The 19,207-nt window shown below is 46.3% G+C and overlaps 2 protein-coding genes across 4 annotated transcripts in view; one reads left to right on the top strand and one right to left on the bottom strand.

The window, feature by feature from the left end:
• The window catches only part of LOC137782106 (semaphorin-6B-like), a 27,036-nt gene extending 10,633 nt beyond the window's left edge, over nucleotides 1-16,403 (top strand). For all 3 annotated transcript variants that reach the window (XM_068571214.1, XM_068571215.1, XM_068571216.1), the window contains 16 exons: nucleotides 1,851-1,974; nucleotides 2,841-2,952; nucleotides 3,459-3,519; nucleotides 3,620-3,682; nucleotides 5,912-6,010; nucleotides 6,101-6,191; nucleotides 6,449-6,568; nucleotides 7,458-7,546; nucleotides 7,628-7,845; nucleotides 7,974-8,105; nucleotides 8,415-8,564; nucleotides 8,671-8,847; nucleotides 9,678-9,818; nucleotides 10,063-10,140; nucleotides 11,186-11,247; nucleotides 12,529-16,403. In XM_068571214.1, the coding sequence (XP_068427315.1) occupies nucleotides 1,854-1,974; nucleotides 2,841-2,952; nucleotides 3,459-3,519; nucleotides 3,620-3,682; nucleotides 5,912-6,010; nucleotides 6,101-6,191; nucleotides 6,449-6,568; nucleotides 7,458-7,546; nucleotides 7,628-7,845; nucleotides 7,974-8,105; nucleotides 8,415-8,564; nucleotides 8,671-8,847; nucleotides 9,678-9,818; nucleotides 10,063-10,140; nucleotides 11,186-11,247; nucleotides 12,529-13,529 (2,715 nt within the window). In that variant the 5' untranslated portion in view covers nucleotides 1,851-1,853 and the 3' untranslated portion in view covers nucleotides 13,530-16,403. The remainder of the gene's footprint in view (nucleotides 1-1,850; nucleotides 1,975-2,840; nucleotides 2,953-3,458; nucleotides 3,520-3,619; nucleotides 3,683-5,911; nucleotides 6,011-6,100; nucleotides 6,192-6,448; nucleotides 6,569-7,457; nucleotides 7,547-7,627; nucleotides 7,846-7,973; nucleotides 8,106-8,414; nucleotides 8,565-8,670; nucleotides 8,848-9,677; nucleotides 9,819-10,062; nucleotides 10,141-11,185; nucleotides 11,248-12,528) is intronic.
• Nucleotides 15,787-19,207, bottom strand: LOC137802279 (G-protein coupled receptor 35-like). The gene is made up of 2 exons (XM_068600071.1): nucleotides 18,506-19,207; nucleotides 15,787-15,861 (listed from the first exon to the last, which is right to left on the bottom strand). Exons 1-2 carry the CDS (start codon nucleotides 19,205-19,207, stop codon nucleotides 15,787-15,789), a joined length of 777 nt encoding a protein of 258 aa, XP_068456172.1.

Below are 19,207 nucleotides of genomic sequence, written 5' to 3'. Positions count from 1 at the left end.
CGTCAGACCTGCAATATCTGGGCTGGAGTCTTCATTTGAAGCAGGCCCCCAGCGTGTCGTCTGTAGCGCCACGTCGCCTCGCTGATGTCGTCAAACGGCCTGTCAATCAAAGCCCGTGCACGGTCTGAGGGGTGCGTTGCGTATGTAAATGTGGACGTTCCATCAGAGCATCTGTGTGCTTCAAATAGCAGTTGTCATCACCTTAGCAACTCGCCGTCACCTACCTCTCTACCTGGTGCGCTGTCTTTGTAGAGAGGTTTTTCTTCTCTGGAGCAGACCAGCTGAGAGGAATAAAGGAAGAGGAATGAAGGGAGTCGGTAGGTGATGGAGGGAGAGCGATGAAGGGTGGATGAGAGGGGGTCGGGGGAAACGGTGAGCATGCAGATTGATTTGTGAACGGCGTTCATATAGTTCACATCTTTTTCTTTCATTTGAAAGCTTTTCATTTGTGTTTTTCATCAAACGCTGAAGAAACCCAAGACTCCGCCCTTTTCATTCTCCTTTCTTTCCCTTTTTTTCTGTACTTTCATAATCCAAAGTATTCACACATCAAAGACGGTGTGTGCAGCTCGGCCGCAGGCATTTTGAGTAAATGCATGAAAAAGATTTACAAAGTGTTTGATGGCGTTGGACGCACAATTTATGACTGGTTGTAAGTTATGTGCAGCAGTGTTATTCCACTGTCTTGGTTTTATAGGTGAGGAGATGTTGATGTACAGCATGGGGCGTGTCTTCGACCACCTCGTCCTGGGTTTTTGCTCTGTTGAACAGTCGGTCCGGCGCTTCGGCTTCACGGAAATGTCTCAATATCGGATGGATTTGCCATTTTGTGCAGATATTTCATGGTTCCCAGAGGAGGAATCCTACAGATTTGACTTTTTCACCACCATGAGATCAACATTTCTGTTTGCCCAGGTTTATGAGCAAATACCTGTAAAAAGTATTAACATTTATTTTGGCAACATTTCTTTGTGTTGAACGGTAATTAGCAAATTTGAACTAAAATGCTATACATGGTTGAAATCTCCAAAATGCTCACGTTAGCATTTAACTCAAATAAAATAAAATAAAACTATGTATTGTACATTGTCACACATGTTCCCACAGAGATATTCATATTTAACCCATGCTAATATTAGGAGCTGTGGGCAGCTAGCATACAGCGGGGGTCTTGGCTAACAGCTAGCATGGCTCTTGCTTTGTTCGTGTGTGTGCACGTATCTTGCAAAGTGTGACCTTTTGTGGCCTCTTAACTTAAAACTAAAGTTTTTTTCCTCCTCATTTCCTTGATTTAGAGCATTCTTGACTTATGACCTTTGGGAAGACATTGTCCAGCTTCTCAAAGTCACTCCCTTCACCTTTTCTTTATTTTTTACTCCCTCTAAAGACCTGCTATTCTTTGTTTTTTCTTACAAAACAACCAGTAATATATCGCCCATATGTTCATACAGAAACACAGTTAAGGGAAGGAACATCATCGCTTTGTAATCCTGTGACTGTTTTGTCTCCCGGTCTGTTATACGACTGTGAGAATCCCATTCGATTCAAAATGTGGGACAATGGGAGGTGACAGCTCTGACAATAGAGCTCCATTATACTCGTGAGCAGACAATAGAAACACATCAGCTCCCCGCTGGAGCCAGGTTGGTGGCTGCAGTCGCCCTGCTGCACCTCTGACCCTGTCCTCTTACACACACACACACACACACACACACACACACACACACACACACACACACACACAGACCTGTTGAGTATGTCATAATGTAAATAACACTCTCACACACACATGCAGGAGAACATGCAGTGTACACAACAATGATCTTCTCCCCCCCTCTCTCTTTCTGCAGTGCATGTGTGTTGCTGCCATGGTGACCATGGCTCCGCCCCTCACATTTCTTCTTCTGCTGCTCCAACTGGCGGATGGCTCATTCCCAGAGGAACCCAGTCCGCTCAGCTACGTCCCAGTAGAGGGTACGTTTCCTCCCCCGCTGAGTGTGTGCGTGGGTGTGACTGTAGACGTGCAGCTTTCATGATGAATGGCTTCGTGGCAGAGGTGGAAATCGAGGGGGTCAAGGGTCAGAGCTGGTGTGTGTGTGTGTGTGTGTGTGTGTGTGTGTGTGGAGCAGCTTTCTCTGCACACAGATGGATAAAGAGACGTCACTCAATGGCTGTATTGCAGGCTGATACATGTGAGAGAGAGAGAGAAAGATGTAAAGACAGAAAGAAAAGAGAGCAAGAAAAATGATTGTTATGGATTTTGAGAGGCCCGGGAAGATGAGAAAGCGTGAGGCGATTGGATCCGAGGGGGGTGATACAAGAGGGAAGGGGTGGAGACAGGTGGGGATGGATTGCTCCGTCCTCTTCGCTCCCTCCCCTGCAGTCAAGGACAATGAGACGTTCTCCCAATCTGTCTCCTGATGATGAGAGCTCCCTGTGGAGACCGCCGTCCTCCACTTTGAAACTTTCTCATACTCCGACACTGCGACTTTCTCTCTCTGCTTCATCTGTACTCTGTATATATGTAGGGAGGAGAGGGATTTTAATGATAAAAGGACAGTACTGGCTGCACACGTGTGTTGCCATTAAGGAGCTTCATGCATCAACAAAACACACTGAGAGGATAAAAGGGTTTCACTCTCCAATCATCGCTTCACATTATCTTTGTTTTCCGAAACAAACGCATCGAGAGTGAGCGAAGACGCTATTCAAATGAGCGTCGGAGACCTTTTAAAGGGGTGAATATATAGATTGACTCGCTCTGTTATCATCTATCAAGCCGCTTCTTTTCAGTCAGCGTTTAACTCTCCGCTGTGTGTGTGTGTGTGTGTTCACGTCAGTCGTGCGGAGGTATCCGGTGTTCCTGGGCAGAGCTCATCGCTCGGCTCAGAGACAGGATCTGCACATCCAGACGGTCCTGCAAGTCAACCGCACGCTCTACATCGGAGCCAGGTAACCAACAGCAACCGCCTCCGACTGTGTGTCACCAACGCGTTCGCATTAATATCCTTTTGCTCTTCATTTGATGCCTCATCTTCCATCTGCTGTCACTCCGCAGAGGACATTTTATGTTTCTGTTTGTTGCAGCGAGTAGAAGCGGCGTCGCTAAATGCCCAGTGAAAGCTGCTGGTTCACATTACTCTCATAAATAATGTGTAGGAAATAGTAAACTGGAGAATAAAAACACAAATAGCTGGCAGTCGAACAGAAATAGTGTGACGATGTCAATATTCTGTTCATTTTTTGCCGAATGTATTAAGATTTAAGCTGCTGTCACTTTGTAAACCCTCACTAATGGGAAAAGTTAAATCTGTTGTTAGGTAAAAATCCGAGAACAATTTGTTTGATTCAACAAATAAAACATGTTCAAATCTGCCGCTCTCTTCCATATTGTTTACATTATATATCAGACACCTATAGGATCACATTGGTCCTGATTGTGTGTGTGTGTTTCATAGAGATGACCTGTACAGAGTGGAGTTGGATAACATGGCAGGTGATGAGATCTTCTACAGCAAGGTGAGACACAACAAACCAAACATGCACTAACAACTGAAAAATGTGCAAAAACACACACAAAAAAGCCTATTCAGACTTTTGTTTTGTCCCCTTTTGCCAGAAACGAACATGGGAATCCAATAAGAACGACATCCGAGTGTGCCGGATGAAGGGCAAACACGAGGTATAGTACTTTGAGATGCACATGCATGGACACCATCGATGCCATCACATGCATGGACACACACTACAGCTGTTATAGAAACCTTATTTCCTTCGGGCCTCCCTGCGTACGGTATTTACAGAAAATCTCATTAGCTCAGTGAAACGTCGCCCAGGCCGAAAGATATCCACGGAGCTTGAAAGCCATCGTCTTGCACACCTGCAGATGTATCTTCATATATCTCATCCATATAGCCTGTGGGGAAACATATTGCAGCCATTGTGTGTGTATGTGAAGTGATAGATGATATTAGAGGTATATGTGATAAAAAATCTACAAAAGAGAGCGATTTGATGGGACGGCAGCTTGCTTGACAGGGTGTAACCTGAAATATAAGCTTTATTGTATAAATGTACCACCAGTAAAATGCAATTTGGGTGGAACTCACGGAAAAAGAGGCAAAGAGGAAACATTAAAAAGCAAACTGAGCAGAAAAAGTGACACATCCCCGGGGAGGAAACAGTAATTGAAATCAGTTGAGGAAGAAGAAGGGATGTGTTGAGGTGGAGGTGGAGAAAGAAACACATGGAGGAGGATCGGAGCAGCCAAAGAGTAGCAAGAAAGAGCCAGAGAGACAACGAAAAGAGATGTGTTGCTTCAGAGAACACGGATGAAAGAAGAAAATATGTACGAGCAAAACAAGCTGTGATGAAAATTCAGGAAGAGAAAGATTTGCCCGTGAAAGAGAGATGGCGAGAATGAAGACAGAAGACAGAAGGTTGAAGCTTAAGCCCACTAACTCCTGGAGAGAGATCAAATTATAAGGCTCAGAGTTAATGATGCAGTTGTGAATCATCTGACATGTAGGACAGACTTAATACTTTACAGTCTTAAAGCGTTAGGTAAGTGTGCATATGAAGTCACGACAGTCCAAAAATAGACATTTCTCACAGCAGACACTTAGAAATGTGTTTGCAATAGCGTGGAAAGCACAGATGGAACCACTAACATTAATGCTAGAAGCAATACTTGGGACCTGAACTCAACTGAAACACCTGTATGGAAAGCATCCATCACTAGCCATGACTAAAACTTTGGAAAATTAATAGTTTTTGGAAAACTCACTCATATGATTTCTTGCCAAGAGATAGATAAGATTGATACCACCATGTGCAAGAGCCAGAAGCTAATTGTTTAGCTTAGCTTAGCTTAAAAAATAGAAGCAGGTTTATTTCATTGTTGGCCAAATGCCAACCGAAACAGTTTTTTACACTTCAAAATGTGGAATTTCCACTTGATAATATACTGTCAACAATGTTCTATTTGTGATATTATGAGAGGGATTTTTGTAGACTTTTGTCATAGTGGGAATAATCTGTCTAGAAGCAATGAGACAAGATCTGGTTTCCGTTTGTAGTCCGAGAATTAATAACTAATAGACTAGTGTCTGACAATGATTTAGGCTTTGTTGTTATTGTTATTGTTCTAAAATCGTCTTGTAAACTGGTTTCACGTCGTCTCACATCTCTGTCTCCAGTCATCTCAAGTTGCAAATCAGACTGTAAACAATGAGCAACGATCAAAAAGTAAAGTCTTGGCCGGTAAAAACACTGGCTAGTGTTGGCGCTAGTGGCTGGTTAGCTTAGCTTAGCAGACAGGTAACAGGGCAAACGGCTAACAGTAGCCTGGTTCTTTTCAAAGCTATCAAAAACATTTGATGATCCATTTGTTTCATTCATACAGCCGAGACTTCATCACGCATGAGCATAAACACGAGAATGGGTTCATTTTATAAGCGCTGGTACGCAGAGCCATGCGGCTTTTATGCTAACTACTTTCTGCCTCAACCTCAGGAGCTCCCAAATATCACCCACTTTGTCCCACAGCTAAGCTATCGTGACACTCGCGAACGCCATTCAATGTTGCTGTACTGATGACCATATCATCCACCTACACAGGTTTATTGAACTCATGCTATCAGACTCTGTTGTAGTATCACAAAGGGATGCTGCTCGGACGCAGTAGCGGCAGCTCAATCAGCAAACTCCGCTTTGAAGACAGCTTTCAAAGCCTGTGTCCCGTTGTTCCTCCAGATGGAGTGTGGTTGAAGGTGTTAGTGATAGTTTAATACTGCGAGTTTCCTTCTTCGCAGTTGCAGCCTTCTTGCTCCGGCTGGTAGTTTTAACACTGTTTGCCCCGCACCTTGTGATTTTCTCGTTCAACTGTTTCCTTTGTGTCGTTCCTCTGTAGGGAGAGTGCCGTAATTTCATCAAGGTTCTGCTCAGCCAGCACGGCGGCCTGTTTGTATGTGGAACAAACGCCTTCAACCCGCTGTGTGCCAACTACACCGTGAGTATCCATCTATCTGTCGGCCGGCCGCGCTCTGAGCGCTCGCCGGTTTGTTGATCTGTCTATATATATATTGTTCTTTTTTTGCAGAAAGACACTCTCGAAATGGTGGGAGAGCCGGTCAGCGGGATGGCGCGCTGTCCTTATGATCCTCGACATGCCAACGTGGCTCTATTTGCAGGTAGCGTCTTCAGTTTGCGACACGAATGGATGATTTGGGGTTTCTAGCAGACATCAGACTCCGGTTTAAGCTCCAGACATTGAAGCGTCTGCGCCCTTGTGTTTTCCTTTACGAATGATTTATAGTCAGACCTCTCGCTGCATCGCTTGTTTGGTTTTAATCTCCCTGACCTTGCGCTATCTCTCCAATCTGTATCTTCTCCTTCTTCTTCTTCTCCTTCTTCTTCTTAATCTCCTCCTTTCCTCTCTCGCTCTCAGATGGAAGTCTCTTTACCGGTACCGTGACAGACTTCCTGGCCATCGATGCCGTGATCTATCGCAGCCTCGGCGACAGCCCCGCCCTCCGCACGGTCAAACACGACTCCAAGTGGTTCAGAGGTACTTTTTACTTTTTAGAAACCACCTCATTAAGAGGACTCCAGGGTCAGACACCTTCAATTGATAGTCCTGGAAGAAATATCATAAACCATCACTGTTATCTGTAATTTATGGAAGCCCATTCCCGCCACACACAAAAAAAAACAAATTAGGACCAAGAAAAAAAAAGAAATAATAATTTAGGACCAAAAAAATAAATTAAAAAAACTTTCAAGTTCTCATTTTTCTCCTGGAATGGAACTGCAAAAAAAAAAAAAAAAAAAAAAAAAGAAGATGATTTTAATTTTTAGTTCTAATTTTTTTGTTGTTGTTGTTTTTTGGTCCTAATTTTTTTTTGGGTCTTATATATATATATTTTTTTTGGTCCTAATTTATTTATTTTTTTGGTCCTAATTTTATTTATTTATTGTGTGGCGGGAATGGGCTTCCATAGTAATTTTACTGAAAACTTAAATTGTCGTGGCAATATTTTCATGGAGCTAAATAATGAGCTCCATTCAATTAAACCAAACATAATGAAAGGCTATATTTAATAGATGCATTTGAAGTGAAACACGCTCAGATGTGATGTATTTATAGGTTAGCTCGACTCTCGGTTTTAAGACAATGAGTTTGTGAGAAAAAAAGGTCAGAGCTGGAACGGTGCTGGATGAATGAAATGATAAATAATGTGTGTCGTAGGAAGATAATTTAAACATGAATATTTGATGAGCGAGGCCCGTGGACAGCAGCGGCCCATGTACATGTGACTGTTATTACAGCTGCTCGTCACGGACCGTGGAGCGCTACGTTTGGCCCACGGCACGGCGTCGCTACTGATCTATACGTGTGTGTGTGTGTGTGTGTGAGTGTGTGTGTCTAACTGTGTTTTTGTCGTATTATCTTTCAGAGCCCTTCTTCGTGAGCTCCATGGAGTGGGGGCCTCATATTTATTTCTTCTTCCGAGAGATGGCCATGGAGTTTCATCATCTAGAGAAGGTTGCTTTCCTCCTCTTCCTCCTCCTCTTCCTCATTGTATTCTATTGACCCTCGACTAAAACCATGCCCGTGTTATTCCAGGTGATGGTGTCTCGCGTAGCTCGTGTGTGCAAAGCAGACCTGGGCGGCTCCCAGCGCGTCCTGGAGAAACAGTGGACCACATTCCTGAAGGCGCGACTCAACTGCTCCGTGCCGGGAGACTCCCACTTTTACTTCAACCTCTTGCACGCCACGAGCGACATCATCCACATGCAGGGACGAGACGTCATCCTGGGACTCTTCTCCACGCCGCCCAACAGGTACAGCGACGCCAGCCATGTGCGCGCAAAACAAAAGCACACCGGCGCCGCTCTTCTCATCTTCTCATCTTCTCATCTCGTGTCCTTTTCGTGTTTCCCCCCGCCCCCCCACCCCCCCCCGTCGGCAGCATCCCCGGCTCGGCGGTGTGTGTGTTCGACATGCAGCAGCTCGCTCACGTCTTCGAGGGCCGGTTCAAGGAGCAGAAGTCCCCCGAGTCTATTTGGACCCCCGTGCCGGACGAAGCGGTGCCGAAACCGAGGTATTGTTACGCAAAGTGTACGTGAGCCATTCTTGGGCAAAAATGCTGCAGTGCTGCTTTACTGAGCATCTGTCGACATATATAGTTGACTTACTCCTCTTGCTATAAGCTCCAACTGTCAATCACACGGCAACTTCCCTACTATTCAGCATATATTCTCATGCAGCCTCCAGCAGCTGCTAAAATGAACTCCGCTGGCTCTTTTTCTTCTTGCTCTCGCTGGACTTCTATCGCTCGCTCTCTCTCTCCTCTTGTCTATCTGTCTACTCCTCAACGCTCACTTTTCTGTCTCTTCCTCGCTGTCTGCAGACCGGGAGGATGTGCAGTGCAGGGATCCAGATTCAGCTCGTCCACCACGCTGCCCGATGAGGTGCTGAACTTTGTGAAGACCCACCCACTGATGGACGAGACCGTCCCGCTCCTGGGGCACCGACCTTGGGTGGTCAAGACGATGGGACGGTACGCACGCTGAGTTGGTTTGAGAGCGGCGTGCAGAACTTTTTATAGCGTTAAAAAAGGTGTGAGTGTGCATCATAAACGTGGTTTCCCTCATGGATGTGTCTAGGTACCAGCTGACAACCATGGTGGTGGACACCGAAGCCGGTCCCCATAAGAACCGGACCGTCTTGTTCCTGGGTTCCACCCGAGGAACCATCCTGAAGTTTCTAATCATTTACAGCGGGGACTCGGTCTTCCACGGCAGCGTGTTTCTGGAGGAGGTGGAAGGATTCAACACGGAGAAGTGAGTGTAGGAATCGAGACGTCTCGTCCTTTGGTTGTTGAAATGTTGCTGCAGGTAGATGTTTACGGTTGCATCCGTAGACTGTGTGGAAGAAGAGAACGTAGGTGATGTCATCCATTGGTTTGTGGACCGCTTGTAAGCCTTTGAGTTCTGCATTTTGGTCGTTTTACAACCACGAGAAGGTGGAGATGAAAATAAACAAATTAACTTCCATACAATCAGACTTATTTTTGCAAACAACTGATGGTTATTAGAAAGAATACAAGTTTAAGGGACGAATGCATTGGCTTTCCCTTTTCAGATTTGGAAGTTACCGCCTGGTTGCAACTATCCACTCAATATATATAAACATTTTCTAAAGAAATGTCCAAAATGACGATTATAAGGTCCCAGGTTATTATTCAAATTGTGTGTTTTATTCCAAAACAACAGTCAGAAACCAAAAGAAGCAAAGAAAAGCATCAAATGTGTAGAGAATAGAATATGTGGAGCTTGAGCTCTGTGATCATTTCAGCTAAATTTGTCTTTGCGATGAAAAGAATATGTTTATTGTTCCTGAATGTATCACAATATCTAAAACTATTCATGTTTTGAGGCTTCAGTTCTACACAAAATAGAGTTTATTTCTTCATGCCACACAGCCTCGATCAAACACTGCTGCTTCCATGAGCCTTTGTTTAAGCTTTCGGTCATGACACCGTCTGACTTGAGGCCTTCAACCCGGTCACGACTTGACTCGAGGGCCAAAAGGTTGCAGGTTGCGTTCCCTCTGCCGGCTGCTTCACCCTCTGTTTCCCATCGTCGCTCGTCTGCGTCTCGCCTTCCTGCAGGTGTGGCGAGGACTCTCCTCAGGCCCGTCAGCTGTTGTCTCTGTCGCTGGACCGGACGAGTCACACTCTGCTGCTGGCCTTCCCGTCCTGCCTGGTCCGAGTGCCCACGTCCCGCTGCCACCTCCACTCACGCTGCATGAAGTGAGTGACGCGCCGGCACCGGTTTTGGTCCAGAAGAGTGTTTTTCTACCAGATGAGGATTCGTCACATTGTCGGGTTTCTAGTTACCCGTTGCCTGTTAGCGATAAACACGCTAACTCCCTGCAAAAACACTTGTTCCCCGGGTTGATTTCCTCTGACGTTCCCAGGGAGAGATTGAATGTCCGCATTGAAAATCAGGTCAGCGCTCAATCTTTCTGAACTTGTTATTTTCATCGGTGTGTAGGAGTTGTTTAGCCTCCAGAGACCCGTACTGTGGCTGGACCAGAGGCAGCACCTGCTCCTTCCTGAGACCGGGCACACGGTGAGAACCACACACACACACACACACACACACACACACACACACACACACACGCTCTGGATACACCCACCTGTGAACAGTTCCTTTCCTCTGCAGCACACCTGCTGCCTAAAGACACAGGACACGATGTTATATGTGGAGGATTGTTTTGGCAAAGTCTCAACGTTCCTGTTTGTTAAACATGAAAAGGTCTCGCGAGTTAGCGAAGTGTTGAATATGGACTTCATCGCGTGAGATGAGAAGGATAAATAAGCGAGCGGTGGCGCGGTGATCATGTAGATTCAAGCTCCCGTGACTGGAAAGCAACACATAAGAGAGAAAACCAAGAATAAAGAAGAAAACTATGAATAAAAAGGTTAATAAATGGCCAAACAAACACTCAATGTTCTATAGCAGCATATAATTTCATGCAATTGTGGTCTATTTCCCATTTCAGTCAGGAAGTTTAACTACAGCTGTATAATAATGTTAAAATGTTCTTATGAATATGTAAACGTTCATATTATTTCAATATTGTATTACTTAAATGTGTAAGCTAATTAAAACATTATTGACGTGTGGATGCGTAGTATCTAATCAAACATGATTTACTGTATTAAATACAAATCTTTATCAATGAATAATCATTTTTAATGAATACTATCATTATCTTTTATAAATCAACATTCCCATAAACAAAGAATTATCGCCGTCAAGTCAAACAGTGTGCACACACACAGTATATCGCTATACTCCCTGACCTCTGACCTCTGACCTCCCCGAGGGAAGGAGGAGAAAATCAATAGTGTGTCCCATTACACTGGATGACGCATCGATATGTGCCATATCAATGTGATTGATAACGATCAACAAATGTCCCCATTAATGTGCAGTTTAGATGCAAATGTGAGCTTGTTCATGCAGAAAGTAAATTGTTATTCCCAGTCACATTCGACCGTGAGAGATGACGTCCACCATAACCGTATGTAGTGACTTAAGGTCACGGTAAAAACATGTTTCCGGTACCGGAGGATGTTTTGAAGTCTGTGCTCTCCATGTGTTGCAGGCTGCCGTTCCAACAGGACGTGGAGTACGGAAACACCACCTCCCATCTCGGAGACTGTGACGGTGGGTTGCAGCACTGTGACATTCATGTGTGTCGAGGGCCGACGCCGCCTAGTGGCCGAGTCCCTCACTGCGCCCGTCTGCTTGTCACTGAACATTTTGTTCTGAGAAAAAAAACAAAAAACTCTGACGCTGTACTTCCACGTAAGACCTGTAATTGAGTACATTTTATTATAATTATAGGTATAATGGGATCCACTCCATCATTATAATAGCAACTGAGTGTTTTGGTGTCTTTTTTTTTTTTCCAGAGCTGAAGAAGGTGGGAGTGAAACTGGGATTTTGGGTTTCGACCTCAATGCCGACAGGTCAACACGCTCCCAGTGTGAGACAGTTTAATTAGGGGGAGGAAAAGGGAGGAGGGGGGGAGAGTTACTGCTTGTGGAGGCTGCAGGACGGGAAAACATCCTCCTGGTCGCCAGGCGTTGTTCTCTCAAAGCTGACCATCTGAGAGAGGAATGGCCGAGCGTAACAGGGAGCGAGCTGGAAAAAGCTGAGCGTAAAACACTGATGTCACCTCTGGTGGGAGGCTCTGATGTCACGGCAGCGAGAGAGAGAAAGAGAGAGAGAGAGAGAGAGAGAGGGCCTCTTTGAACTTTGCTCTGAAATATAAGTACTTTTCCTCTCCAGCAACTGCTCAGCCCCATTAGAGGGCACTTTAGGTAGATCCAAATCCACATTTCCAAACACATCCCATCAAACCTCTCATCAAATTAATTTGTTTTGAACTGATATGGCCGCTAATTTTCAACCTGCACTTAGCAACCGATAGCAGTAGAAGTCGGGGGATGCCAGACCGCAGACCCGACGGACTCCGATCCGAGCGGTTGAATTGTGCAGCGGGGAGGCCGAGCCCGGGGACGGGCATGTGCTGCCGTGTCTGCAGATGGGAGTGATTAGCGCCGGGTGGAAACACTGAGGTAATATAGTGAGAGGCTCACTGACCGGGGCTGCAGGGTGGAAAGTTGTGATTTGGAGAGAGAGGAGAAAAGGAGCATCAGCTGCTGTGGTCTGAGCTGTGCTGATGACAAGTGCAGGCCTCTGTGAACCCGGAGCCTGTGGAGCCCCAAGGCCAGGCTGGAGCTGAAGACGATTACTGCGTAACGCCGAAGCCGTGTTCGCCAATTATGAGTGTTATTGCAGTTATTGATTCATTCATTTAGCAGCAGAATAGCACCGTGGTCATGATCGTTTCAAAACTGCCCCCTGTGGACAGACGTTGGCGATGTCCCCTCGCATCGTTTTCACTGAATGTCATCTTTGTAATTGTGTCTTCATCTTCAGGGATCCTGCAGCAGAGTTTGCTGATTGAACCGGAGAGCTTGGTGTCCCTCAACCTGCTCGTGGCGTCCGCCGTGTCGGCGTTCACCATCGGGGCGGCGCTCTCCGGCCTCGCCGTCTGCTGGATCATGGCCCACAAGCCGAGCGGCCGGCGGCACGGCGGCGCCTCCCAGTCCTCCATCCAGCGGCGCGAGAGAGGCCTGCTGACCGGCGGCGGCGGCGGAGGCGGCGGGATGGGAGGCTCCGTGCTCAGCGTGACGCGCCAGGGAGGCGGCGAGCGCCCCTGCACCCAGGGCGGGGAGACCCTGTTCGTCATGCCCAACGGGTGGGTGAAGTCGGGCGAGCTGGACCCGGGTTTCCTGCCCACCCCGGAGCACACGCCCCAGCAGAAACGCAGAGGCCTGCGGCTGTCCGACTCCAACTCCGGAGGGTGGGACACCAGCCAGACGTACCTGGGCGGAGGCTCGGTGGGCCTGGGCTCGCCCTGCCGCATTCCCCCCACCGTCTACCTGACCACCAGACTCTTCCAGCAAGGGGGCGGCGGGCGGCACGGCGGCGGCGAGACCCGGAGCAACGATGCGCCGCGCCAGCACTACGTCTGCCTGAGCAAGCAGGAAAAGGCAGCGAAGGGGACGCCCAAGGCGCCGCTCCGGAAATCCGCGGGAGAGTACGTGTACCCCATGACGCCCCAGGACTCGCCGGAGCGCCGGCGGGTGGTTTCGGCCCCCAGCGCCCACACGGAGTACGGCGAGCCGCTGCCGTTGCGCTGGCCGGCGCCGGAGGGATACATCCTGAGCAGCCACGGCATGGTGCCCGTCCCCCTGCCGCCGCCCTCCATGCCGGCGCCCGGCGGCCAGTCCTACATGTCCCAGCAGCACCCCCCCGTGCTGACCAGAGCGCTGCTGAGAGGCGCCCTGGAGCGAGGGGAGCTGGGAGAGCTGGTGGATCTCAGCCAGCTGATGAGCAAGAAGAACTGCAGCGATAGGACTCAGACTGGCCAGTGACTCTCCAGGAAATGAAGTGGACGGGGAGCCTTTTCCATGTCTGGACTTTCTTTTTTTTTATTTACGTAGATCTCTCTTCTCTCTCTCTTCCCTCCTCATTCTGTCTCACCTCTCCCTTCTGTTTTCCCCGACATCTTTATTTGTCATTCCACCCCTCCGAGCTCCTCCGTCGGGTCTCTCAGGCGTCAGCCTCCCTCTCTTTACGACTGGCTGCTGGGTCTGCCACTCACATCCCGGCCGGCTCGCACTAATTGGCCAGACGGACCGAGGTTGTTGCTGTGTCTGCATTGCAGAGTTGCCTCCCTCATCCTGCTCGTCAGCGGCAGAGCAGGATGAGGGAGGAGAGAGCATGTCGGAGGGAAGAAAGAAGGAAAGGATAACAGCAGGAAGAGGAAGGGGGGGGACAAAGTTGGACATGATGCTTTCTCTGTGCAGATGAACTGAGGCTGCAGAGCCAGTAAGATGCCGCTTTAGAAGCGGGATTCCTTTCCCTCCTCCCTTATCTTGGATGACATTACCAAGACTGCCACCCATCTGTGCTCTGCTATATTACCTGTTGGTCTGATTTCCAACTATACTTGGAGTGAAACTGTGAAATCTCAGCGTAGAAGCTGCAGGTGACTCACAGACAAAAACAGCTGACTGTGAACACAAACTGACTGGATGGTGAAGAAACGCAAAAAAAATCCTTCTCTCTATTTGTGTTTCTCTCTCTCTGTCCTCTTTGCTGCACACGTGCAGCAGATGCATACATGTTTTTGTACAGCCGACGGAGGGTATTTAGTATTCAATGTGTACGAGAAGCACACGCGTGTGCCAAATGCCTCTAACCTGTCTCACAATACGGGATGTGGGACCGTGATTCACGTCTTGGGAGAGCAGAGTGCAGGATTGAAACCTCAGCACTATTTCTGCTAACCGCATGTTCTCTGTAATGACGGCATCTTCGCCGTCCATCGCTCTATTCGTTTGCCTCCTTACGCGCCCATGTACTCTTAAATTACCAATTATTTCCCCGAGGACGTCTGGGGAGATTGCACACTAACGCTGGACTGACTTGTTTTGGGGGGTTGGACAGAAAAGGGAAATGAAAAGAGTGTTTTAGAGGGATTTAAAGTAAATGCACTGTAATATATGAACACCTTGTCCTTCACTGTCACTTTAGGGCTTTTTTTTTCTTCCCCACAAACAAACGCACACGTTCATTAATGCGAAATTAGAGAACACGGTCCGGTTTTATTAGGCGAAATGTTCACAGTTGGTCACGGCCCCACAGACGTGATGCAGAAAACAAAATGGCCGTTACAGTCGTGGTGATGATTGAAGCCTTTAACTCAAAGCCAATAGGTTTAATGGAAATGTTCCCCAGCAGGCGAACGGGACGATATATATTCAGCCCGTCAAAGTGTCCGGTGCTACAAAATGGCCGCCGTTCACATCAACACCACATGGTGCGAGTGTGTTAGCGGAGAGATGGAAAAAGAGACAAAAAGCAAGTAAGACTTGAAGAAACAGCTGGAAAATAGTGAGGATTTGTTAGAAAAACTGACTTGATGAGCAAACGAATGCTGGTTTGAGCTGGCGAGCAGCAATACGTGGTTTATCTGTACATAGTAAACTTTAATTTAGATAAAAATGATAATGTAAGAGAAACAGTAACTCCAAAAAAAAAAAAAAAAGAGATCAGGCACTGGCTTGCAAACAGAAACAAACATCACGTCTGAAACATCTGAAAGTTCGAGATGGAAATCACAAAGACTTTTTTTTCACATCTGCGTGCCAAAACCATGAATGATTTAATGATGCCTGATTACTAAAGCAAAAAAAAACCTGAGAGAAACTTGTTTTAAAGTGCCATGAAGACACCACAGTCAGCAGGGCACCTGGTGCGCTGTGGTCTTATTGCAGTATACTTGTGAGACGTTTGCCTTCGACCTTTACACGCTGAATGTTAGATATTATTTTTTTATTTCGATGGCGGGCTTGTACTGTTGAAATCATTTGTTTCGGCTCCCCCGTCCGTCTGCACGCCAGCAGCAGTGTTTGAGGGTCTGTTTGTGGACATCTTGTGTCCTGTACATATGTAGAACTGGACGCAGACTCTCGGTCGCGCCCTTCATGCCTTCACGTCAGCCATGTTTATTCTGAAATGTTGTATAATGATGATTTAAAAGGAGCTCATAAGCAAACCTTCAAATGGACTGAAACGCTGCGTGTGTGTGTTGTGGGGGGGGAACCTTGTGTATCTCATTTTGTGTCATATGTGTCCGGATCCGGGGCCTTTTCCGTCGTGCTCTGTCGTGTAGTGACCGTCTGTCTGTCGACTGCCATACTGAAGGATCTCGAAAAAACACTCGTCAGTATTGTGAGTGGATGAATAGTCATCCCTTTATTTCTGTTTATAGTCATTCTACTGTGCAGTAATAAGGAAAAGCACAACTTTTTCTGTTTGTTTTTGCATTTTTAAAAAGGAGCTGTATCATTTGTGAATAGTGTAAATAATCATCTGTAGGTTTAGTGTTTCAGTTTTTGGGAGGGGGGAGGGGGAGGGGATCCTTCATGCTCTTCTGAAACAGGACTGTGTTTGAAGTGTGAGGTTTTGTTTGTTCTTTTCTTTTCTTTTCCGTGACAATGCTGTGAATAAGATGTATGTACAGTATTTACGTGAATCTGGCTGACTGCTGAGCTCAGCTGTTTCCTGTTATTAGAGTAGAGTCGCAGGCCGGACCTCAGCCACAAACTGAGCCTTCTCATTTTGACTGATGCCTGCTGAGTTTTTTGTTTTTTTTTGCAGTTTGCTAAAATTCTGCTGTTATAATAATTATCAATCTTTGGAGTACTGCTATTAAATGACATTATATAATTGACTGCTAATGTTGTTAAGCGTGGTTTCCGAATGCACTCGCAGGAACAAATACATGACATTGCATGCGTATCCGCGCATTTACGCACATTTACAAACGCGATACTATAACTTCACAGTCTCAAGCAATGCACGTGCCATTAGTGCATTTTCTTTTCTTTAAATTAGACGTATTTGTCAACAGATTGAGAGTTTTAAACGTGCTTACGGCCAACGCTCCAGAGCAGAGGCGGGCAAATAAAAAAACTGTTGTTGCATTTTCTTTTCTCGCCACAAGAGGGAGCCGGACACTGGCCGTCACTCAGCTCCTCTGTGAGGATGAAAGGCTCAGCTCAGACGAGTTTTGATGAGATGTCTCGTGCAGACATGAAAATAGGACTTGTTCTCGGTTGTGATATCACGCTTTGAACATCACACATCAGCAAAAGGTTGAGTCAGTTGTGTAAAAGGTATTTAAAACCCCAAAACACATATGAATAATCAATCATCCCTAATGCAGCTGAAGAGTTCATGCAGCACTTTAGTGATGACGGCGAAAGTTATAGTTAGATTTGATTCTGACACTGTATATCCTGATAGCGGAAAACAATATAACTGTATATATGTTATAAAACTGTATCTACAAATCTACAAACCAGCTGTGCAATTAGACAATTTGGCACCAAGAAATCACATGGAACAAGCTGAGGAGTTTATTTTTTCATTTCCTTGGAATAAATCACGAAACATTGTTAAATTAATAGATATTGCAATCTGCAAATTTAAAGGGGTACACACATGTTTTGGTAATGCACACCCAAAAGGTTGGAGGGCTCACAAGAGACATATTAATAATAAAAAATTGTCAAAAACCAAGAAGCAGTGATCGAGATATCCCGTCTTTCAGGGCCTGGAGTGTATCAAGCTCCTGGATTTCCCATAATGCAACACAAAAGCTTTTTTTCCATTTTACTCCCCCTGCTGCCGTTCACATGTGGAGATTTTTGCGTCTTCAAATTCACTGTTGCACAGTGCCGACGTTCTCAAGAGCTTACTTTTCAGATAAAAAACAGTTCAACTTTTGGAAAACAGCGTCATGAACCAATTACAGCTGGCAGATGTCTTCTGTTTTCATGAGTCTACGATCAATTATATGAAGAAGTTAATCACTTTAGTGCAAGAACATCCAGAGCTTTTCCATCTGTTCTGGTCTCCACGGAACATTTGACTTTCTGCACCTTTTCTGACCAATGACATCACAACTTCCAGTTAAAAGATCAGCACAATTGTAAAAATGATCATTTGTAATTGAAAATGGAAATTCACTTTGTTTTGGCTTTGTTTGGTTTAGTCAGCGAGGCCTACTGATAACTAACTAACTAACTAACTAACTAACTAAACAGTTAAATCTGAAGATCTCATAGATTCTTTCCATGACTAGTGAACCTGATGACGTAACCCTTTAACCCGTTGATGACTGTGCTACCAATGTTGGCTCCAGACCTCCTTTTCCATGTGTTTGAGTCGTCGTAGGAAGCCCAAATTAATTACAATACTTGTGTTTATTGTATGTATTTGTTCAGCAAAGTCTTGGGAAAAAAATGTATATCTGCAAAATAATCACTTTTAAAAGATATTTTCATCTTCACTATGAACATCCAGCATGATATGAGCCAGATTCCCCCAAAATGCCTCCTGGAGCGTCAATAAGACACCTTTATGGAGAGATTAGGACCTAAAGAATCAGAATCTGCAACAAAAATCACAATAAAACAAAGTGTTGGTCTGTTAGGAAGGAGTTTCAGTTAAGAAACTGTGTTAAAAAATAAAAATAAATATGTATTTTATGCCAAAAGATTGTCTGAATGAGGCATGCTGGGACTTAAAATGGCCGCGGGAGGATTTTGTCTCCAAAAAGTTAAGTTTCTAATTTATTTTCGGCCGTCATCGTGCGGTCTGGACTCCCACTTACTTATGAATAGAAGCGTTTCAATAGAAAATAATAGCTGACGGAATCAAAGCAGCAGTTTGTGGAGGCGATCCACTCGGACACGAGGAGATACACGCGTGCAGGTAAATATTCAACCTGCCAAGTGTCTGGCACTTTGCTAAAGAAGTTGACAACGAAGCTCACGTGGATGGGCGTGTAGCAGACGACGAAAACGATCATGTTCGCCGTGACGATGCCGATGGTCCTCTTCTTCTCCCCCGACTTGTTGTCCGTCTTTATCAGGATGCGGACGATGCAACTGGAACAGAAGACGACGACGGACAGCGGCGCGACGTAGCCCAGAAACACCAGGATGGCCATGAACTGCGGCCGCAGCGGGATGTTTTTGCATCTTTCGAAACAGGTCCACAGTTTCCTCGGGTAATTGTCCTCTCGGAAGACGACGCACGTCGTCACGAGAAATACCCAAATGAGCAAACACGCGGCGAACGCCGTCTCTTTCTTCTTCCTCCACGACCTGGCCTGCAGCGGGAAGCGTATCACCAGGTATCGATGGACGCCGATGGCCGTGGTGGTGAGGATGCTGGCGTACATGTTGATGAAGTGTAGGGATAAAAGGAAAGTACACAGGTGATTGTTGGGCAGGCAGAAGAAGGCGTCGTAGATCCTGAAGGGAAGGAAGAGGAGGAGCGTGGTGTCGGCTATGGCCAGGTTGAGCATGTAGATGTGGGTGGCGCTCAAGGAGTCCCGTTGGGCCGTGAAGGCGCACAGAGCGGCGGCATTGACGAGGAAACCCAGGAGAAACACTGCACTGTAAGCCAAACCCTGAAGGGGGTCCACATGGCATCCAGCGACGGTAACGTTGGTGTTGTTGCACACACTCAT

This window comes from Clinocottus analis, unplaced genomic scaffold, assembly GCF_023055335.1.
Source record: "Clinocottus analis isolate CAN_PGR_092001 unplaced genomic scaffold, fCliAna1.0.p SCAF_11, whole genome shotgun sequence".
Lineage (NCBI taxonomy): Eukaryota > Metazoa > Chordata > Actinopteri > Perciformes > Cottidae > Clinocottus > Clinocottus analis.
Note: the sequence above shows the minus strand (reverse complement) of the source record. Positions and strands in the feature narration are given on the sequence as shown.